The 24,375-nt window shown below is 41.6% G+C and overlaps 1 protein-coding gene across 4 annotated transcripts in view; it reads right to left on the bottom strand.

The window, feature by feature from the left end:
* SH3D21 (SH3 domain containing 21) overlaps nucleotides 1–24,375 on the bottom strand; it is a 129,174-nt gene that overhangs the window by 86,974 nt on the left and 17,825 nt on the right. For all 4 annotated transcript variants that reach the window (XR_012287174.1, XM_073665911.1, XM_073665910.1 and 1 more), the window contains exons 2-7: nucleotides 12,143–12,303; nucleotides 9,630–9,696; nucleotides 7,557–7,669; nucleotides 4,862–4,952; nucleotides 754–836; nucleotides 57–96 (exon numbers count right to left, since the gene is read on the bottom strand). Coding sequence is in view for 3 of the 4 variants with exons in the window: in XM_073665911.1 (XP_073522012.1) it covers nucleotides 57–96; nucleotides 754–836; nucleotides 4,862–4,952; nucleotides 7,557–7,669; nucleotides 9,630–9,696; nucleotides 12,143–12,303 (555 nt within the window). In the remaining variant the exon portion in view is untranslated. The remainder of the gene's footprint in view (nucleotides 1–56; nucleotides 97–753; nucleotides 837–4,861; nucleotides 4,953–7,556; nucleotides 7,670–9,629; nucleotides 9,697–12,142; nucleotides 12,304–24,375) is intronic.

Consider the following 24,375-nt stretch of genomic DNA (forward strand, 5'->3'; position numbering starts at 1 on the left):
ATTCCCATGTATTCATTGTATTTGCCATTAAAAAGCTCTTGTAGAAAATGTTTTACCTTTAGTGTTGTTCACTGCAGCCTTTTCATTCTGTTTCACCTAAAAAGAGAAATATAGGCATAGATAAACTGGTGGATAGAAGATATAAAAGCTAACGAAAGCCTATATTTCACTGGTATCATATATTTTAGAGACTAGAATTTAGCTCATACATCTGAGTCACAGTTAGTAAGATATTCATTATAAAAACGAAATCTACCATAAATAAAGGATGAGGCAGGGCAGTAATTCAGGAACACAATCTTGTCTAACATCGATGTCTTTGTCAGGTGGATTCCACCAGGAACCTGCCTGAAAAAAAGCTCTAAAAACATGAAAAATAATGTGCATATGCGCAGCAATGTCCAAATGTCATTGCTGTGCATATGATCTGTCTTTTGTCACTTCTTTTAATTGCTTCAGGCTTCTAAAGCCGTGAAGTGGCTGAAAGAAATGACTTTAACCATTCTTCTGGTAGCTTCTGCTTGGAAGCTGCCACTGTTTAATATATACTGTAGAATGTAAAAAATGCCACTGCAAAAGATGTCCAAAAGACACTTTAGGAAAAACATTGCTGGCATTTTCCTGAAGGGTATGCTGCTTCAAGAATAATACAGGTACACCGGCGTCTAAAAGATGTCATGGTCACATACCCTTATTTTGTAATCTGTGTAAGATGCAGTGTGCAAACCACAATCACAAGCTTCAGTATCTTACCGTGTTGTCTACAGTAGGAGTAAAGTTTATTTCCATCATTTTTGGTCTTTGCTTATTGTTTTTCTTTAAATTGACGGACTTATCTGCAGAACAAATGAATAATACATAATAAACTATGCATATACTTTCAAACATTAACCCCGTAAGGGCAGGGCTTAATTTAGCCTAAATGAACAAACCTCTTTTTACATTTTTTCATCATCAAGGTCCTGCAGCCATGATAATTTTTTTTCACATTAACGCAGCTGTATGACAGCTTGTTTTTTAGGTGGGACGAGTTGTATTTGTTAGGGCCGCCGTTTTGGGACATATGCAACCTAATATCTAACTTTTATTTATTCTTTAAAGGAAGAAATAGAGAAAAAACAGCAATTCTGTTTTTTTGGGGTTTTTTTGCATTTTACATTTTTCATTTACTGCGAAAATAAAGTGCTTATTTTATTCTGTGGGTCAGTATGATTAATGTTGGGACAATATAGCGACTTTGGCCAAGACACAAGCTGTGCAGCTATAGATTGCTTAGTGCCGTTGCTACTTCACAGCACAATACAAGTGAATGGGGTTGCATTGCAACCTTGGCGGTACTGTGACCGCGAAAAGCAAGTCGCAAAAAATCATACCTGGTTGGTATGTGATGTACCAGTGACACCTAGCAATCTTTGGATATATGATGTGTCACGGCCAAAGCCACCATGTAGCCGCAGGCTTAGGTGATACCAAATATATTTATGGTTTCAGTAATGCTTTATTACTTTTAGACAACATATACACTGATGAAAAAAAAAATTGTCTGTTCTTTGCAGTAGTATCAGTTTGTGATGTCATTTTTTATTACACTATTTGGGAGGTGAAAAAAATTATTTTTTGAGGGGTCACTATATTTTGAGAGCTTTTGTCCCCACATTTTTGGTGGGACAAGCTGTACTTTTAATTAGTGCCATTTTTGGGTACCTGAGACTTTTTGAACACTTTTTATTTTATTTTTTTGTGCTGTAGGATGAACAAAAAACAAAACAAATTCTGTCTCTTTTTTTGCTTTTTGGCGTATACCACAAGATCAATAATTATATAGTTTTATAATATGGATTGGTAAAATTACTGTGATACACAAATCATACAGTTTGTTACATTTTACTAGTTTTGCACAAGAAAATTACTTTTTAAAGAAAATAAAACCTATTTATCTGTCGTATTCTGATAGTCATATCGGTTGAAATGTTTTTGATTACAGAGCTGTATGAGGGCTTGATATTGGTGTTATAACCTATAGTCTTTATTAGTATCACTTTGAGATATATTTGACTTATTAATCACTTTTGCTTTCATTTTTGTATAAGAAAGTTTTTGTATTTTTTTCAGGTATTGTCTTTTTTTCCTCAATAATCGTTTTATAGTCCGGGTTGTTATGTTCATGGTTATACCAAATTTGTCTGTAAAAGAGGCATCTTTTACATTTTTCTATTTAACCCTAGAACCCATACCTGGGGCCTCGCAGGCCCACCCTGTTAATTATTTCCTATTTTCTGCAAGATTACTTTAGTTAGAATTTTGAAACTCTAGGTATTCCTCAGGTATATAGTTGTTTGTCATTTCCAGTTGTTCATTTATTTTTATGTTACAGGCATTTTCGGCAAAACAACTCTTTTTTGAAAATACCCATTTTTTTGGTCATGCATTCTAGGGTTAAAAAAACTAAAAAAAATGTATTAGTCCCTTAAGGGGACTTGAATATGCTATGCTACTTATGTAGTGCAGTGCATAACCTACGCAATCAAAGCATAGTATATCCAAGTCCCCTTAAGGGATTAATACATTTTTTTTAGTTTTTTTTTAAATAGAAAAATGTAAAAGATGCCTCTTTTACAGACAAATTTGGTATCACCATGTACATAACAACCCGTACTATAAAACGATTATGGGAGAAAAAAAGACAATATGTGAAAAAATACAAAAAACTTTCTTATACAAAAATGAAAGCAAAAGTGATTAATAAGTCAAATATATCTCAAAATGAGACTTCTGCACTTATGTAGTGCAGGCTATTACTTTATCCTTATTAGTGTCATAAAAAATCCTATTAAATCCTGCATTAGTATATGGCCAGTTCACATAGTAACTCATTGGCACCCCAGATGTCCCTCTGTCAAACTCCTCATGTGCTGCTGTCTTTATTGAGAGTGACGTATGAGGAGTTAAACTGCAGGGATGGATGGTTTCACTGATCCTTGCAGTTCCAGCAGGGGCTCAGCTGTGTATGTCAGTTGGATTCCTGCAGCTGATCAAGCAGCTATACAAGCAGCACCCACCCGATCAGCTTGACACATACAGGTGCATCTCACTAAATTAGAATATCATCAAAAAGTTAATTTATTTCAGTTCTTCAATACAAAAAGTGAAACTCATATATTATATAGAGTCATTACAAACAGAGTGATCTATTTCAAGTGTTTATTTCTGTTAATGTTGATGATTATGGCTTACAGCCAATGAAAACACAAAAGTCATTATCTCAGTAAATTAGAATACTTTATAACAACAGCTTGAAAAATATTTTTAAAATCCGAAATGTTGGCCTACTGAAATGTATGTTCAGTAAATGCCCTCAATACTTGGCCGGGGCTCCTTTTGCATCAATTACTGCATCAATGCGGCGTGGCACGGAGGCGATCAGCCTGTGGCACTGATGAGCTGTTATGGAAGCCCAGGTTACTTTGATAGCAGCCTTCAGCTCGTCTGCATTGTTGCGTCTGGTGTCTCTCATCTTCCTCTGGACAATACCCCATAGATTCTCTATGGGGTTAAGGTCAGGCGAGTTTGCTGGCCAATCAAGCACAGTGATACTGTTGTTTTTAAACCAGGTATTGGTACTTTTGGCAGTGTGGACAGGTGCCAAGTCCTGCTGGAGAATGAAATTTCCATCTCCACAAAGCTTGTCGGCAGAGGGAAGCATGAAGTGCTCTAAAATTTCCTGGTAGTCGGCTGTGCTGACTTTAGTCTTGATAAAACACAGTGGACCTACACTAGCAGATGTCATGGCTCCCCAAACCATCACTGACTGTGGAAACTTCACACTAGACCTCAAGCAGCTTGGATTGTGTGCCTCTCCGTCTTCTTCCAGATTCTGGGACCTTGATTTCCAAATGAATATTGGAACTCTGGGACTTTGTGGAGTGTGTTAATGACTGCCTTCTGGACATTTGTCAAGTCAGCAGTCTTCCCAGTGATTGTGGAGCCTACTGAAACAGACTAAGGGACCTTTTTAAACTCTTAGGAAGCCTTTGTAGGTGTTTTTTGTTAATTATTTAAATTTACTGAGATAATGACTTTTGCGTTTTACATTGGCTGTAAGCCATAATCATCAACATTAACAGAAATAAACACTTGAAATAGATCACTCTGTTTGTAATGACTCTATATAATATATGAGTTTCACTTTTTGTATTGAAGAACTGAAATAAATTAACTTTTTGATGATATTCTAATATTGTGAGAAGCACCTGTATGTGATGGAGACTTAATTTACCACTGCTCCTGATGGATATACTGTATATGGTATGTCTTGGAATGTTAAGGAGTAATTGCACACACATGCAACGGATTTTTGTTGTGAATTTGCTGTGAAAGTGAAATCCATAATGAAAATCCAGTTTTTGGCTTTAGGAGACATGTTTTCAACTTTTTTCAACTACTCAATAGTAAATGGAGGGGAGTTTCTCGTATCCCCATCATTTTGACATAGCCGAGAGCAATCAGAAAAGGAACAATCATGTTCGTACATTACATTTGCACTTTGTAATGCTTCATTTGCCTTGTGGGGGTTCTGCAAGAGAACTAACATTTTCTGCAAGATTTTGCACAGATTAAATTTGATTGTTTGGGGACCAAGCAGTGGGACAACCTATAATCTGCCTTTTTCCAGAAATTCTATGAGCACAAAAAAACATACATTTATGATTAAGATTTTCTAGGCTCTAGATATACAGATTTCTGTATAGTAAAAAAAAATAATTATAATTAACTTTTTTATTATCATACTCAGTGTTAATTCACCATTTGAACTGTGTTTGACTTGCAATCTTACAGATTTTGTTTCCTATGCCAGTCTTACCTGGAGGAGGCTCTGATATTTCTTGCACAAAGTTGGATGGAAAGGCTCCGATCAAATCTCCCTTCTTGCCCAGCCACCAACCATCTTCAATCTGAAGAAGTCCAGCACAATGTTTGTCTCAAAGGTGATTTACAGTCCACATACAAATACAGCAAAGCAGCTGAAATTAAGCTGGCCATACACATTAGATAGAAGGAGGTTAATCAACCATTGATCAAATGATCATCTGGTGAACTATTGGTATAGTCACTCAAAATGGCCATACGTGTTCAATGAAACAAAGAGAAGGATGAACATTTTTTCACTGTGAAATGATCTTTCATGGAATGATTGGGTATTGGCCAACTTGACCATATACAGTCAAGTACTAGCTGATCAGTAACATCATCGCAGGTAAATAAATGACCCTGAGCTATTGATATGGCAGATTTTAACCCAAGAGTTTCTGCATCTATTGATATGTCTAAATGCATTGGTTATATACATACACTGCTCGAAAAAATAAAGGGAACACTCAAATGACACATCCTAGATCTGAATGAATGAAATATTCTCATTGAATACTTTGTTCTGTACAAAGTTGAATGTGCTGACAACAAAATCACACAAAAATCATCAATGGAAATCAAATTTATTAACCAATGGAGACCTGGATTTGGAGTCACCCCCAAAATTAAAGTGGAAAAACACACTACAGGCTGATCCAACTTTGATGTAATGTCCTTAAAACAAGTGAAAATGAGGCTCAGTATTGTGTGTGGCCTCCACATGCCTGTATGACCTCTCTACAACGCGTGGGCATGCTCCTGATGAGGTTGCGGATGGTCTCCTGTGGGATCTCCTCTCAGACCTGGACTAAAGCATCCGCCAACTCCTGGACAGTCTGTGGTGCAACGTGACGCTGGTGGATGGAGCGAGACATGATGTCCCAGATGTGCTCTATCGGATTCAGGTCTGGGGACCGGGGGGGCTAGTCCATAGCTTCAATGCCTTCATCTTGCAGAAACTGCTGACACACTCCAGCCACATGAGGTCTGGCATTGTCCTGCATTAGGAGGAACCCAGGGCCAACCGCACTAGCATATGGTCTTACAAGGCATCTTAGGATCTCATCTCGGTACCTAATGGCAGTCAGGCTCTCCACTACGTCTCCAGACTCTGTCACGTCTGTCATATGTGCTCAGTGTGACCCTGCTTTCATCTGTGAAGAGCACAGGGCGCCAGTGGCGACTTTGCCAATCCTGGTGTTCTGTGGCAAATGCCAAGCGTCCTGCACGGTATTGGGCTGTGAGCACAACCCCCATCTGTGGACATCGGGCGCTCATACCACCCTCATGGAGTCGGTTTCTAACCGTTTGTGCAGACACATGCACATTTGTGGCCTGCTGGAGGTCATTTTGCAGGGCTCTGGCAGTGCTCCTCCTGTTCCTCCTTGCACAAAGGCGGAGGTAGCGGTGCTGCTGCTGGGTTGTTGCCCTCCTACGGCCCCCTCCACGTCTCCTGGTGTACTGGCCTGTCTCCTGGTAGCGCCCCCAGCCTCTGGACACTACACTGACAGACACAGCAAACCTTCTTGCCACAGCTCGCATTGATGTGCCATCCTGGATGAGCTGCACTACCTGAGCAACTTTTGTGAGTTGTAGAGTCCGTCTCATGCTACCACGAGTGTGAAAGCACAACCAACATTCAAAAGTGACCAAAACATCAGCCAGAAAGCATTGGTACTGAGATGTGGTCTGTCGTCCCCACCTGCAGAACCACTCCTTTATTGAGTGTGTCTTGATAATTGCCAATAATTTCCATTTATTGTCTATTCCATTTGCACAACAGCATGTGGACAGTTTGATTTCACAGAAGTTTGATTTAATTGGAGTTATATTCTGTTGTTTAAGTGTTCCCTTTATTTTTTTGAGCAGTGTATATATACATTGGGGTATTTCGACTCTCCCCACAAGGCAGAATTGAACTCAACTTGTAGGTTTATTGTGGTGTTGGAAGGAAGCTGCAGTCTATGGCTACTGTTCATGTACTGTATATCCAAAAGATGTACTGATTTTATATAATGTTAAATAACTATATAAAATAGTGTGCCATTAGAGCAGCTGATGTTAGATGATGGCTCCACAATGTACATGTGCCGGCATTTTACAATTTGATCATGAACTAATGCGGTAATGTCCATACAAGTGCAAATAAGGCAAATAATAATTTGTAGGAAAAAAAATTTACTATTGCCAGTTCTTCTGAGAGATCTTATAAGAGCTGGCAACCCACTTACATGGAAATTGGTAGGAAGTAGCAAAGCTTATCTCTTATGCCTTCAGGTGGACATTTGTTAGCTGTTCATTGGAAATAAGCGTTTGTTTTTGACATTTCAACTATGTCTAAGTCTATAATTTCCAGTGATTTGTACTGTACAATTTGGGTGTTGTTTTTTTAATTATGTGTCTATAATTATCTCTGTCATCTGCCTCTGATTGCTGTGCATGCCACTGATACATCATTTGTGGCGTAGTCAGGAAGTTTCTTACAGACATTAGAAAATCTGGTCCATGCTGTACACTCTTAGATTGCTCTCGTGATTTCTTACACGTTTCCTTTGTGCTTAGTGCAAACAACTTAATCTGAGTACTTTATATCTAAAATGTATATACATTAGCATAGAATTAAATAAATAACATTTTCTTGACATCACCTCCTCTAGAATCTCCAGAACTTCTCCAGCGACGAGCTCCAATTCATCTTGTTTACCTGGGTTGTAGGAGTACTCAGCCCGACACCATCGCTGTTTCTTCTTCTGAGGACAAGCTAGATAATATATATGAGGGTGGTAAAATGTTACTTACAATGACCTACCATGCGGTTTTATTTATAATTGTAAAGTCTATGGGATATACAGAATCATCAAAGGGTGCTCACCTAAAGAATTTCCCCTGTAGACTTATTTAAAGGCTGAGTATGCATGCATAGCCGCCACTTTCCTGATGAAAATGCCCTTCTTTTCAAGTTCTTATAAAAGAGGCTAATGGGAAATACCCCTGTATGCATGTGTCTTAAAAATATGGGAGAAGTAGGATTGTGATAAGGCTAAGTTCACACATTCAGTATTTGGTCGGTATTTTACATCAGTATTTGTAAGCCAAAACCAGGAGTGGGATAATCAGAGGAAAAGTACAATAGAAACACGTCACCACTTCTGTATTTGTCACCCACTCCTGGTTTTGTCTTATAAATACTGATTTAAATACTGACCAAATACTGAACATATGGCCTAATAGTGTAAAACACGAATATAAGACACAGGCTATGTTCCCCTTTTTCAAATTAGACCACAAAAGTAAGTTCACTACAATTGAGATTTTTCTTACAAAAAGCTGCTGTGGTAAAAGGTTACAATTTTATGAAAAAGTGAATATTGGCTTAGTTTCTTTCTATTTTTAGTTAGAGAATCTTAGGGGGGAAAGCAGTAAAAGTATTCTTACACTTTCACTTTATCATGATATCTTTTTAAGGCTAATATATAATATAGAGAATTTAGATTTCACATCTGTGATGTAGAAAATCATTGACACCAGCTGTCGCATGAAATGAACCCATCCCTATATGCTGCGTTAGGTACCTCTCTTTGGATCCCTACCTTACTGGTAACCCTGGCTCATGTAATGCTACTATTCCCCTATTGCTGGTGTAGCATAAATGAGTGGCCAGATGCTCCTTACCCCTTTGATAAGCATTGCGCTGCAGTCAAGAAACCTGTAAGAAGACTTCTGGTTGTTTTCACCTACATTATAAAGATGTCTTCTTCCATAGACAGAAAACAAATCTGTTCTAGAATGTTCTTTTCTATACAGTTATGATTAGTGAAGCTAGTCGTATACATTAGATCATAATCATTCTAACAGATTAAAACAATTATATAGTTAGTAACCTTGTCTGCCTAAGCATCTCAATTGTGCTGGAAAACCAGTAATTTCACCATAGTGTCATAAGCAGGCTGACCATTTTATGGATTAGAAAGAGCATAATTAAAGCAATTGTCTGCTTGGACAGTCAATTTAGATTTCTTGTCCGGGTTGAATAGCTATATGACATCCTTTCTTCCATATGATCATACAGCTTTAAGAATTCACCAATGACTGCCTGTCTACCCCGACAGCATGAAGAAGTGCTGAAGGGAAATAGAGGCCAGATAAGTATTGGCTTTAAATATTGGACTTTAAAGATAACATGTCATGTTAAAAAAATACTATTAACCTGCAGGTATGTTCTGAAGCTGCTCAGCACCGGCACTGAGAGCCCCACTGCCTGGAGGAAATTAACTTTATTCTTCCTGACAGCCTCAGGCTTTCAGTCATGGAGGCACAGCAGGTGCGGTTTCAGTCACTGCTCAGTGCATAGTGAGCGGTATCTGTAAGCACGCCCTGGCACTGACTGACAGCCGGCTCTAATAAAGAGCCTCTAATACAGAGCCGGCTGTCAGTCAGTGCCGAGGCATGGTAAAAACCAGAGCTCACTATGTACTGAGCGGTGACTGAAGCTGCGCTGGCCCACCCCTATGACTGAAAGCCAGAGGCTGCCCGGAGGAATAAAGTTAATTTCCTCCAGGCTGCGGGGCTCTCAGTGTGGGCACCGTCATAACGTTATTAACCTGCAGATTAACCCCATATCTTCAGGTTAATAGCGCTTTTTAACATGGCATGTTCTCTTTAAGAGATTTCAAGAGATTCTATCCTAGTCAATAAATAGGAACATGTAACAACTTTATTACCATTGACTTTCCTGATGGATCTTGGAAACCTCTGACCGTTATCATTAAGAAAAAGTGAAGGAATTTCCTGTGGCAGAAATACAAGAAATATTGGAATGTTTGCAAGCATTTCATGTATTATGTGAAAGCAGTATAACAATGAGTCCTAAGTTGTTTTAGCGGTATTCCACTAGGACTCATGCAGACACAATAAGTATTAAAACAATATGTTCTTCCTGTTTTCGTAGAGCTAATAACATCTCTTTTCAACAGATATTTAGCACAGACATTTACGAAATCCTGATTTAGTATCATTAAAAAATATATCTATATATAATTTGATTCATTATTTTTTTAAACCTGAAGAAAATAAAGTTACACATATGCATTATGATATTGTCAAGAAAGCCTTATCTCATGGAATGGAAAGTTACTTATACTACAGTCATGGCCAAAAGTTTTGAGAATGACACCAAAATTATATTTTCACATGATCTGCTGGCCTCTGGTTTTTATTAGTGTTTGTCTGATGTTTATATCACATACAGAAATATAATTGCAATCATATTATGAGTACCAATAGGTTATATTGACAGTTAGAATGAGTTAATGCAGCAAGTCAATATTTGCAGTGTTGCCCCTTCTTCAAGACCTCTGTAATTCTCCCTGGCATGCTCTCAATCAACTTTTGGACCAAATCCTGACTGATAGCAGTCCATTCTTGCATAATCAATGCTTGCATTTTGCCAGAATTTGTTGGTTTTTGTTTGTCCACCCGTCTCTTGATGATTGATCACAAGTTCTCAATGGGATTAAGATCTGGGGAGTTTCCAGGCCATGGACCCAAAATCTCTATGTTTTGTTCCATGAGCCATTTAGTTATCACCTTTGCTTTATGGCAAGGTGCTCCATCATGCTGGAAAAGGCATTGCTGGGCGCCAAACTGCTCTTGGACGGTTGGGAGAAGTTGCTCTTGGAGGACATTCTGGTAGCATTCTTTATTCATGGCTGTGTTTTTAGGCAAGACTGTGAGTGAGCCGATTCCCTTGGCTGAGAAGCAACCCCACACATGAATGGTTTCAGGATGCTTTACAGCTGGCATGAGACAAGACTGGTGGTAGCGCTCACGTCTTCTTCTCCGAATAAGCTGTTTTCCAGATGTCCCAAACAATCGAAAAGGGGATTCATCAGAGAAAATGACTTTGCCCCAGTCCTCAGCAGTCCACTCCCTGTACCTTTTGCAGAATATCAGTCGGTCCCTGATGTTTTTTCTGGAGAGAAGTGGCTTCTTTGCTGCCCTCCTTGAAACCAGCCCTTGCTCAAAGAGTCTCCGCCTCACAGTGCGTGCAGAAGCACTCACACCAGCCTGCTGCCATTCCTGAGCAAGCTCGGCACTGCTGGTAGTCCGATCCCGCAGCTGAAACAGTTTTAAGATACGGTCCTGGCGCTTGCTGGTCTTTCTTGGGAGCCCTGGAGCCTTTTTGACAACAATGGAAGCTCTCCCTTTGAAGTTCTTGATGATGCGATAGATTGTTGACTGAGGTGCAATCTTTGTAGCTGCGATACTCTTCCCTGTTAGGCCATTTTTGTGCAGTGCAATGATGGCTGCACGTGTTTCTTTAGAGATAACCATGGTTAACTGAAGAGAAACAATGATACCAAGAACCAGCCTCCTTTTAAAGTGTCCAGTGATGTCATTCTTACTTAATCATGACTGATTGATCGCCAGCCCTGTCCTCATCAACACCCACACCTGTGTTAATGGATCAATCACTAAAACGATTTTAGCTGCTCCTTTTAAGGCAGGACTGCAATGATGTTGAAATGTGTTTTGGGGGTTAAAGTTCATTTTCTGGGCAAATATTGACTTTGCAAGTACAGTAATTGCTGTTAAGCTGATCACTCTTTGACATTCAGGCGTATATGCAAATTGCCATTACAAAAAATGAAGCAGTAAACTTTGGAAAAATTACTATTTGTCTCATTCTCAATACTTTTGGCAATGACTGTACATTGTAATATGTGTGACCATGTCCTTAAATTATTCTATTTATAAAGTATTGCGTCTCTTTTCCCAGACAAATAGTAGACAGAGTGAAGGAGCTGCACACCTAAAGGTACTTTGAAATGCTTCAAATAGGATTTGTTGATAGTATTTCATAGCCATTGGTTACACCGCGGTAAGTACAGTATTGCGTAATGTTTCGGATAAAGACCCTTCATCAGACGTATAGGCCTTTAGGTGTGCAGTTCCTTCCCTGTGTCTATTATTGGTCTACAGGTGCTCAGTGGTTGGCTCTGCATATGCCGAGCTGCAGAATAAAGTACATTATAGAAAGATAGCCACATTAGTAAGACAGATAAAATACCATAGCAGAATAAAGGAATCAGCATGCAAACCCCTATAATAGTGATTAGTGACAGGGGATTTGATAGGCTCACTCTAAATCAATGTATTTCATGGTTATTCCTTGCTGTGTTAATGCCCTGATGACAGAAACCTATTAGAACCAGTTATAAACTGATTTCTATACCTTGACAAAACTCTGTGGAAAGAACCCTCTCTTTCCATTGATTTCTCCTTCTAGCCATCCTTCTTCTCCTGTTTTTTTAACATTTCTTACTACTTCACCGACTCTAATGGTTAACTCATCTTCAAGCTGCCCCTGGAAGTCCACAAGGGCCAACATGTCTCCTACAAGGAAAAGGACATTAAAAAAGAATACAGTTAGTTTATTGGGTCAAGTCCTGCATAAAGCTCAAAGCACATTTTGTTTTTCCAATCAAAAACAATTTTCAGGCTTGATCCTGGTAATGGCTAATATTGGTTTGGGGTAATTTGCATAAGTTCATAAATCGAACACGCATAACCATAAGACATGTTATAGCCTTCATCCAAGTAATTCTGATTATATGTTTTTACTAATAGCATTTTGGGGTAGATACAATTTTTGATCGCATCTTATTGCATTTTAAGAGCCTGCATCAAAGTGAAGGAGCCGGTATATGATGTACCAGTACGTCATATGTCGGTAAGGGGTTAATACTTATCCCAGATCTGATCTCTGCAGCAGCGGAAAGGGGCATACTCTAGACCTGAATTAACCCTCATGTACCACCCTCTCACACACACATACACACAAAATTTATTTCCATTGTTTTATTTGTTCCACATGAACTTAATGAAAACAATGATCACAAATTTTAGTTATTTTTCAAAATTTAGGAAAGCTTTATAGCAGTTTTGTCCTCTAGACCCAGGAAAAGGTTAAAGCACACTTTCAATATACAAGTTGCTGTCTCAAAAAAGAAAATACTAGGAAACTTCTCTATTTGAAGTTTGGCATAGTTTAAAAGAACATGCAATGACTTATATAAACCCTATTTCCTCCTTCCTCCCTTACCCTTCGACATAGTTTTAACACATTTTTCTTAGGGTAGATTGTTCACCAACAATGTTACTTTAAACCTTATGTTAAATCCACTCTCTAGTCTTGGTGTGCAATACTGTCACATCATTCTATCCCTTGAAGGGGCATTTTTCATCTGTCTCTATTATATGCTAGACCATGCTGGTTGCACATCCGGCAACTAACAATTATCTATTGTTATGTCACAATGTAACACTTTATATCTTTTGTGGTTATTGAATAATGTACTGTATTTTTCAGACTATAAGAAAGTGGGGGGGGTGTGCGCCCATAGGAGTGGAGAACAGTGAATATTCATACTCTTTAATAGCGGACACACGTGATCGCCAAGCAGCTGCAGGAGCCGCGGCTGCTGCTAACACTGTGCCTGCTATTAAGGAAAATTAATATTCACTGCTCTCCACTTCTATAGTCCTGGTCGTGGGGAGCAGTGAATATTCCGGCAGCTGACCTCAGCATGTGAGGGCGCATGTCAGTGACGTCATGCGCTGCTTACACACTGATGTCAGCTACTGGCATCAGAACTGAACGCCGCTGGAGCAGAGGGAAGGAAGTTGAGTAGAATCCTTTATTTTTTTATGTGTGCGGTTTGAGGGGGCCATAATTACCAGAATAGGGATGGGGGTGGCATATATACTAGGATGTGGGGCCATATATACCAGGATTGGGATGGGGGGGCCATATATACCAGGATGGGGATGGCGGGGCCATATTTACCAGGATGGGGGTGGCAGGTCCATATTTACCGCACCAGGATGGGGATGGGGGGACCATATATAACAGGATAGAGGGCCATGTATACCATGATGGGGGGCCATATATAACAGGATGGAAGGCCATGAATACCATGATGGGAGGGCCATATATAACAGGATGGAGGGACCATATATAACAGGATAGAGGGCCATGTATACCATGATGGGGGGCCATATATAACAGGATGGAAGGCCATGAATACCATGATGGGAGGGCCATATATAACAAGATGGAGGGACATGTATACCAGGATGGGAATAGGGGTGTGTGAAGACCCGGGGTCCTCTGTGGGCATAACACTACTCAGACAACACAGGGTGAGGGTAAAACAGCATTCCAATACTTTATTGAACCACAAAATGGACAATAAACACACAGAACAGTCTCAGCAAATACTCAAAATGATACAACATTACACAGTCACACCCTTCCACTCTTCCCGCCTGGGATAGAACAGCTGCGACTTTGGGACTTCCAGGGCCAACTACCTCAACCAGTGGCACCCCGCTTCTGGTGAGCCTCCACAAAAAAAAGGTAGGGGCAAGCTAGGGAAGCAGTCCATCGAGGTACAAGGTCAGGATACCCGAGGGTCCCACCTTGGCCTCTTTGAGAGTTTCCATGGGGCCAGAAAACCGGTGCGTTCCAATCTGGCTTCTCCGAATGTCTCCATGAGTTCCAGGTGACCGGTGGGTCCCTCCTGGCAACCCCAAACAACAAATCCATGGGGCCAGGTGACTTCATCGCCCCATCCTGCTTTCCCCAAATGTATCCATGGTCTCTCTGACGGTCAATAGAGCAGATTTGTATCTTTCCAGTCAGGGCTATATACCCTTAGGCTGGAATCATGTAGAATCCAAATCTGTGTCTCTTTGAGTAAAGCCATACTACCAAGCTGATGGTGTGAAGAAAGTCTGAGTGTCCTCACATACCCCTTAAAATAGTTACAGTTGTCCTTGCAAGTACACATTCACAGGTAACAGGTTAGAGAGGGCATTACTCACAGGGCTCAGCTATCATTGTTTGAGCTAAGCTATTTACATAGTTGGTATAGTAGGGGGCTCTTTAAATCAATATCATTGTTTCAGAATCAAAGAGGAGACAACAATCAGGGTTATACAAATACTGGTCTGTTCTTCTTGACCAGGCACATAAATACACATACATTCACAAGTCAACAGAAACACAATAGTGTATTTCTCTTGGATTAACAAATCTAAACGTCTGGCTTATTAAGATTAGAGGCTGTATCGTGACAGGGGGGGCATGCATACCAGGGTGGGCATAGGTGCAATGTATACCAGGGTGGGGATGGGGGACAATGTATACTAGGATGGGGGGACCATGAATACCAGGATGAGGGGCCATGTATATCAGGATGGGGATGGGGGACCCTGTATAACAGGATGCGGGGCCATGTATACCAGGGTGGGGATGGGGAGACTATGTATACCAGGATGGGGGGACCATGTATACCAGAATGGGGGCCAGGTATATCAGGCTGGGGAAGGGGCCATGTATATCAGGATGGGGGACCATATATACCAGGATGGGGGCATATATATATATATATATATATATATATATATATATATACACCAGGATGGGGGATATTAGTACAGAATTGGGGGACATTACCCATATAACAGTGTCAGCAGCAGACTTCCCTATAACAGTGCATCATGACCATATTTTTTGCTACAACTTTTTTTTTCTATTTTCATCCTCTAAAACCTAGGTGCGTCTTATGGTCCGGTACGTCTTATAATCCGAAAAATACAGTATGTGTTTTTTGTATTATTTAGAAAATTCCTAATAAATACATATGGAAAAATATACTTACTTCAGATTCAGTACTAAAACTGAGGCCCCGAATCATCAAGATCAGCTATGTTCACGCTGGTCTTAATGAAAGGGCATGTTGGACTCTCTTACACCTCTTAATGAATCAGTAGTATCTTAAAATTGACGTGAAGCTGGCTGAAACTGGAGTGAAAGTGTCAAAAGTCACAATATTTTTTTGAAACCTTGTGTTGCACAAAAATTTTAACTCTTCAAAGCAATTTACACCAATTTCCTTGCATAAGAGTTTTGATGAATTAGGGCCTTGATCTTGGTGAAAAAGTCAATCAAAATAAAGTTAATATCCATAATATTTTAACTCCAATAATCCCTGACACCAAACAATACTTTTTCTTACCTGGGAGTATAATATGTATCGCATGGAAATTATCAGAATTCATATTGGATTCAAATGTTTTTTCACAAGAAAGAAATTTTAACATTTTAACATTTGCTTATCTGTTGATAAAATTGACTACTTATCACTTATACAGAAGTGACTGCCACTATTATGTTGTCATCATTGTAATTATACAGATACGTACATCAATGTTCTAATTCTATATTTACCTCTTGAGTAAATCATAAAATTATGAGTCTTGGAATATATGCAGTATGTTATATGTTTTGGATGGAAATGAGTCATGAATAGAGATGAGCGTTGTTCGACTCGAACTGTTCGCCAATCTCAAATTCGAGCTGTTTTGGGCGGTGTTCGAGCCGTTCGGCGAACACGAACGATTTGAGAAAAATTCGGCTGTTCGAGGTTATGTTCGATAACTGTTCGTGCACCAAAATCATAACTGGATTTTTTTCTCAGTAATGATGAAAATTAATGTTAATACGCAGTTTGAGTGTACAGCGGGGTGGGGGGAGGGGCAGGGGATGGATCTCTGCAGGAATAATGAAGATCTCCATTTTTTTTTCTCTTTCCCGCATTTACAGTGGGGAGGTGCAATCTGTCAGCCTATCAGCAGCGCACACACGGAGCGAAGTGCTTTTTTTCACACAAGCAAGGGCATGTGTCATTGGCAGTGTATGTCACATGTCCTTGCCCTATAAGACCAAGCCATTTTCCCCGTCGCCACCATTTTCTCACTGCTGCAGCTGCGTGTTAGAAGGCACCGCTGTTGCTGTGTGCGCTATACCTTGTGATACCAATACCAATTTTTTTACTGCACCTAGTGAAGTAAAATCTTTTGGGCATAGCATCATTCTATTAGTCCATCTATACTGACCTCCATCAGGTTGCAAATTGAATATAATTTTTTTCTGCATCTAGCTCTGAAAAAATATTTGGCCTTCTAGCAGTGTGTGGGACTTGTTCTATTAGTCCATCTATACTGACCTCCATCAGGTTGCAAACTGAATATAATTTTTTTCTGCATCTAGCTCTGAAAAAATATTTGGGCTTCTAGCAGTGTGTGGGACTTGTTCTATTAGTCCATCTATACTGACCTCCATCAGGTTGCAAACTGAATATAATTTTTTTCTGCATCTAGCTCTGAAAAAATATTTGGCCTTCTAGCAGTGTGTGGGACTTTCTCTATTAGTCCATCTATACTGACCTCCATCAGGTTGCAAATTAAAAATAATTTTTATCTGCATCTACCTCTGAAAAAATATTTGGGCTTCTAGCTGTGTGTGGGACTTGTTCTATTAGTCCATCTATACTGACCTCCATCAGGTTGCAAACTGAATATAATTTTTTTCTGCATCTAGCTCTGAAAAAATATTTGGCCTTCTAGCAGTGTGTGGGACTTTCTCTATTAGTCCATCTATACTGACCTCCATCAGGTTGCAAATTAAAAATAATTTTTATCTGCATCTAGCTCTGAAAAAATATTTGGCCTTCTAGCAGTGTGTGGGACTTTCTCTATTAGTCCATCTATACTGACCTCCATCAGGTTGCAAATTAAAAATAATTTATATCTGCATCTAGCTCTGAAAAAATATTTGGCCTTCTAGCTGTGTGTGGGACTTTCTCTATTAGTCCATCTATACTGACCTCCATCAGGTTGCAAATTAAAAATAATTTTTTGTCTGCATCTAGCTCTGAAAAAATATTTGGCCTTCTAGCAGTGTGTGGGACTTTCTCTATTAGTCCATCTATACTGACCTCCATCAGGTTACAAATTAAAAATAATTTTTTGTCTGCATCTAGCTCTGAAAAAATATTTGGCCTTCTAGCAGTGTGTGGAACTTTCTCTATTAGTCCATCTATACTGACCTCCATCAGGTTGCAAACTGAATATATTTTTTTTCTGCATCTACCTCTGAAAAAATATTTGGGCTTCTAGCTGTGTGTAGGACTTGTTCTATTAGTCCATCTATACTGACCTCCATCAGGTTGCAAACTGAATACAATTTTTTTCTGCATCTACCTCTGAAAAAATATTTGGGCTTCTAGCTGTGTGTGGGACTTGTTCTATTAGTCCATCTATACTGACCTCCATCAGGTTGCAAATTGAATATAATTTTTTTCTGCATTTAACCCAGCCAATAGTTTTGGCCTAATACCACAGTTTGGCCACTCAGCTCTGCTCGGTTCCCATCCATTGTTTTTTTGTGCAAACAACTCCAGAGTTGTGAATTAGTTAACCACCAAAATGAGTGGAAAAAGGCCTGCTGCTGGTGGAAAGGGGAATAGGCGTGTTGGGAAGGGGAAAAAAGGTTGTGTCCGTGGGGTAGGTGTTAAAGCAACAGTAACATCTGCAGAAGAAAGACCATCTTCCAGCCAAACTAAAATGTCTACTTCTTTTAGTGGACAATGTGATAAGATCCCTTTCTTACGGCCACGCCAATCACTACAAATTCCAGATGAGGCACAAAAACAGCAGGTGCTTCAACGGATATCAAGTGCTTCTTTAAGTGGGCTCTCCTCCACATCAACTTCAACATCACAAATACTCCAGTCCTCAAAGGTGTCACCCCAATCGCACTTGCTTCCTCACAGCTCCCAAATCTCCAGCTGCCCGTCTGAGTATGAGGTAGAACAGATGGTTGAGTCTGCAGAGCTGTTTACTCATACTATAGCCTGGGAATCAGAGGTCGACTCCAGCGCTTCTGTGAATCCAGACGAGGAAATGATCTGCACTGATGCCCAGAATCTTTATGAGTCGGATCCAGGACCAGACGCAGAAGGTTCTGACCATAATGTAGACCCTCGTTCCCAAACTGTAACTCCTGTTGGTGGAGACAATGAGGAAGACGATGATGAGACTCAAATACCTGATTGGAGCGACAACTTTAGTTTTTTGTCAGGGCAGGAACAGGTTGGCTCTGAGGACGACGGGTGTGATAACGCACAGGGTGATGATGATGAGGTTGGCGATCCCACTTACTGTCAACCCACAGTCAGCCAAGAGATGAGGTCAGCAGAGGAGGTGGAGGAAGATGCTAGTGACGACGAGGTCAGGTTGCGCCTTCCTGGACAGAGACGTAGTACTGGAAGCACGTCAACAACTGCATCCTCAAACACAACTCTGCCTCTCACCACAAGTCGTGGTGGCTCTTCAGGTCGCATGGGTGCTAAGCCTTGCATAGCCTGGGCATTTTTTCAGATCGATAAAGATGACCCAACTCGTGTTATCTGTAACATTTGTCAGCAAAAGCTAAGTAGAGGCCAAAAAATACATAGTTTGAGTACTTCATGCATGAACCGGCACATGGACATGAAGCATAAGTTGCAGTGGGAAGCTCAGTGTGCTACAATGCGGCCTAGCCGGCCGGGCCAACCACCGTCTGCCATATCTTGTGCATCCGCGGCCTCTTCATCCTCTGTGACTGGGGGGACAGCAGTCACACCTGTTTTGGGGCGCAGACCTGCCACCTCTTTACCCGCAACAGCCAGCGTGATTGGCAGGTCATCATTTTCTTTGGAGGTGGTAACACCAGCTGGTGTTGAGCGCTGTCCGACATCGATAGCACCACCTTTGGATCAAGGCAACCTAACATGTCCGCCTGCATCTTCCTCACAGACCGGCAGTTTGCCGGGGACACCCTTATCAACCCCGTCTAAGCACAATAGCCAGCCCTCGGTCCCTCAGATGTGGACAAGTAAAAGACCATTTCCTCCTAGCCATGAGAAAGCTAAGAGGTTGAATTTCACCATCTGCAAGCTCTTGGCTACAGAAATGCTGCCTTTCCGCCTGGTGGACACAGAGGATTTTCGAGACCTTATGTCCGTCGCAGTGCCCCAGTACCAGATGCCCAGTCGGCACTACTTCTCAAAGAAAGGTGTGCCTGCGCTCCACCAGCATGTCGCACACAACATCACCGCTTCTTTGAGAAACTCTGTGTGTGACAGGGTGCATTTCACCACAGACACTTGGACGAGTAGGCATGGACAGGGGCGTTACATGTCGCTGACTGGGCACTGGGTAACTATGGTGGCAGCAGGACAAGGGGCTGCTGTCCAAGTCTTGCCGTCCCCACGAGTGGTGCGTCAATCCTCTTTATGTCAAAGTTCCTCCACTGCTTCTGCCTCCTCAACCTCCTCTCGGTCTTCCACCTGCACCCAAAGCCTGTCTGGTCATGCCACAAGCTTTCTAACTGCGCAGAAGGGATCCTGCACACCTCCTTACTATGCTGGCAGTAGGGCTCAACGTCATCAGGCGGTTTTTACTTTGAAATGTCTGGGAAATGTGAGTCACACAGCTGAGGAGTTGTGGTCAGCTCTGGAGAACCAATTTCATGAATGGTTGTCTCCACTGGACCTGAAACCAGGGAAGGCCGTGTGCGACAATGCTGCAAACCTGGGTGCGGCCCTTCGCCGGGGCAATGTCACACACGTGCCTTGTATGGCTCACGTGTTGAACCTGGTTGTCCAGCAATTTTTAGCCCACTATCCCAGACTAGATGGCCTTCTGCAGAGGGCACGGTCGCTGTGTGCTCACTTCCGCCGTTCGCATCCCACAGCTCAGCGACTTACATCTCTACAGAAGTCGTTGGGCCTGCCACTTCACCGGCTAAAATGCGATGTGCCTACCCAGTGGAATTCAACTCTGCACATGTTGCAGCGACTGTGGCAGCACCGACAAGCCCTGGTGCAATACGTTCTGACGTATAGCCTGGGCCAACGAGATCCAGAGGTGGGGCAAATCACGCTGGAGGAGTGGTCTCAGATCAGGGACCTATGCACCCTTCTGCACAGTTTTGAAATGGCGACGAAGATGTTTAGTGCTGACGATGTCATTATCAGCATGACTATTCCGGTGATTTACATGCTGGAGCACATGTTAAACAGAATTCGGAGTCAGGTGGTGGCACAAGAGGAGGTGGAGGAAGTAGAGGAGGAGGAGTTGTATGCGGAAGGGCTAACATCTGCAAGGTCCAGACGGTCGGCAGCACCAAGGCGGCAGGCATGTGAGGGTGGGGGAGATGGTTTTACCAGGGCGCATGGTAGCAGCCAAACTAGTGAGGAAGGTGCAGGAGCCCAGGAAGAAGTGGAGGACGAACTGATGGAAGACTCATCAGATGAGGGAGACCTTGATCACATTTCTGTTGTGCGAGGTTGGGGGGAGAGGACAGAGGAAGGAAGCATGATTGTTACCTCGCCACCAACACAACAGGGACTTGGTGCTCCTGGATGCGCAACACACATGAGTGCCTTCTTGCTGCACTACCTGCAACATGACCCTCGAATTGTGAGAATTAGAAATAATCCTGACTACTGGGTTGCCACACTGTTAGATCCCCGGTACAAAAGTAAATTTGCAGAAATTACTCCTGCCATAGAAAGGGATGCACGCATGCAGGAGTATCAGCAGAGACTGTTGCAGAATCTTACATGTGCTTTTCCACAAAACACCAGTGGTGCACGTAGTGAACCTTACAGTTCCAACTTGCCAACCGTGGGACCGTCAAGTGTTCAGCACTCAAACCGTAACAGAACCACAGTATCTGCTGGTAACATCAATTTTGCGGAATCATTTCACCACTTTTTTAGCCCATCCTTTGCAAGGCCACAGGAGACAAGAAGTCTGACACATAGTCAATGCCTAGAGACGATGGTACAGGAGTATCTCCAAGTAAACATTGAAGCCATGACTGTGTCACTGGACCCTTGCTCTTTTTGGGCTTCCAATCTGGATAAATGGCCGGAGCTAGCCACTTACGCCTTGGAGATCTTGTCATGCCCCGCAGCCAGCGTTCTGTCTGAACGTGTGTTCAGCGCTGCTGGTGGTGTGCTGACAGATAAGCGCACGCGGCACTCCACTGATAATGTAGACAGACTCACGTTCATAAAGATGAACAAATCATGGATCCGAAACGACTTTTCTACCCCTGTGTCATCCTGGGGAGAGTAAAAGCTTGATGATTGGTTAAAATCACCCTACCAACCGTTTTAAGCTTTCAAATTACTAATCATGTTTATCTGTATCTTGGCTGGAAAATAATTTGGGCTTTGTAGCAGTGTGCAGCACTGATTCTATTAGGCCATCTATAATAAGCTCCACCAGATTTAAAATTACTAATCATGTTTATCTGTAACTTGACTGGAAAATAATTTGGGCTTTGTAGCAGTGTGCAGCACTGATCCTATTAGGCCATCTATACTAAGCTCCACCAGATTTAAAATTAATAATAATTTTTAGCTGCATCTAGCCCAGAAAATAATTTTGGGGCTCCGAGATGCGCAAGACACATAAGTGCCTTCTTGCTGCACTACCTGCAACATGACCCTCATATTGTCAGAATTCGAAGTAATCATGACTACTGGGTTGCCACACTCTTAGATCCCCCAAACTTTTTGATCAACCTTTTCATTTTAATAAAGACCAAAAAAATGGTCATTTTTGAAATTATAAGCATTAGCAGGTTATTAGAAACTGAAATCAAACAGTTTTCAACTCAAAACTTTATTCTAGGTGATGTTACATTTTCACATAGGACCCCTTGTTCGAAAGGAGCTTCTGAACTCTCTCGTCCATTGAATTTGTCAGGTTTTGGATGGTTTCTGCTTCAATTGTTTTGCATGAGGACAGAATACCCTCCCAGAGCTGTTGCTTAGATGTGAACTGCCTCCCGCCATCATAGACACTCCTTTTGATGATGCTCCAGAGGTTCTGAATAGGGTAGAGGTCAGGGGAGCATGGGGGTCACACCATAAGTTTGTCCCCTTTTATGCCCATATCAGCCAGAGATGCAGATGTTTTATGTGCAGCATGAGATGGTGCATTATCATGCATGAAAATGATCTTGCTGTGAAATACACGGTTCTTCTTCTTGAACCATGGCAGGAAGTGCTGTTTGAGAAAATCCACATACATTATGGAGTTCATCTTTAGCGCCTTCAGGGATCCTAAAGGGGCCGACAATCTCTCTCCCCATGATTCCAGCCCAAAACATTACTCCACCTCCTCCTTGTTGGCGCTGTAGCCGTGTTTGCGTGGGGTGTCCATCAACCAGCCATCCTCCACTCCATCCATCTACACCATCGAGCGCTGCACGGCACTCATCCATGAACAAAACAGTTTTGAAATCAGTCTTCATGTAATGTTTGGCCCACTGGAGCCGTTTCTGCTTGTGTGAAGTGGATAGAGGAGGTCGACAGGATGGCATATGCACAGCTGCAAACCTCTGAAGGACCCTGCATCTTGTTGTTCGGGGGACGTTGGAGGCACCAGCAGCTTCAAAAACTTGTCTGCTGCTATGACAAGGCTTTTTTGCCGCTGCTCTTTTAACCTGACGTAATTGCCTGTAGGAAAGAGTCCTCAATTTGCCCTTATCAGCACGCACACGTGTGTACTGTGAATCAGCTACATACTTCTTGATTGCCAAGACACTTCAAACTGATCATCGCACAATGTTGATTGTAGTCATGCCTTGACCTAAACACTCCACAATTTGTTGCTTCTCAGCAGCCGACACATCCTTTTTCTTTCCCATTTTGGCAGAAAATGTAGGCTGCTTAATAATGTGAGACAGCCTTCTTAAGTAGTCTTGCCTTTCATTGGACACACCTGCCAAACTAATTAGCACAGGTGTCTGCAATTGCTTACAGTGATATAAAGAGCCCTGACACACATCACCATCAATGAGTTTAACTGACAAACAAACAAATTCTTCCCTTATCACTCCTAAACACTTTTTGCATAATAATTTGGAACACTGTACATGTGCTTTTCCACAAAACACCAGTGGTTCACGTAGTGAATCTTACAGTTCTAACTTGCCAACCGTGGTCTGTATGGAGTTGTTCAATAAAGGGCCCAAAATTAAGATAACATAGATGGGAGAGGTCTCTATGAATAGGAATTCCTAAGTATTTGATACCCTGTGAGGGCCAGGCAAAGGGAAAGTTGGACTGGATGGAATCCTATATGGATTTGGGGAGGGAGACATTGAGGGCCTCAGACTTCGCTACATTGATTTTAAAATTTGACCATGTAACAAAGTGATCTATTTCAGCCATAACAGCATGGATGGATATATGTGATTGAGTGATATATACTAGGACATCATCAGCAAATAGAGAGCACTTGTACTCGGTGCCTCCCACCTCAATCCACCTAATATTGGGGTTATGGCGAATTGATGAGAGCAGGTGCTCCGTCACTAGGATGTATAAGAGAGGGGACAGAGGACATCCCTGCCTTGTCCCATTGGTGATTGTGAAAGGTGATGAAAATGTTCTGATGCACCCCCTGGGCCTTGGGACACCCAGAGCCGGAGTCAGTGATGCAGTCCAGGGCCTTTACTCACAGTTCTTATTATCCAGACCACGTCTGCAGGTA

This window comes from Phyllobates terribilis, unplaced genomic scaffold (genome assembly GCF_046119375.1).
Source record: "Phyllobates terribilis strain yellow unplaced genomic scaffold, ASM4611937v1 Scaffold_2__4_contigs__length_985480577, whole genome shotgun sequence".
NCBI lineage: Eukaryota > Metazoa > Chordata > Amphibia > Anura > Dendrobatidae > Phyllobates > Phyllobates terribilis.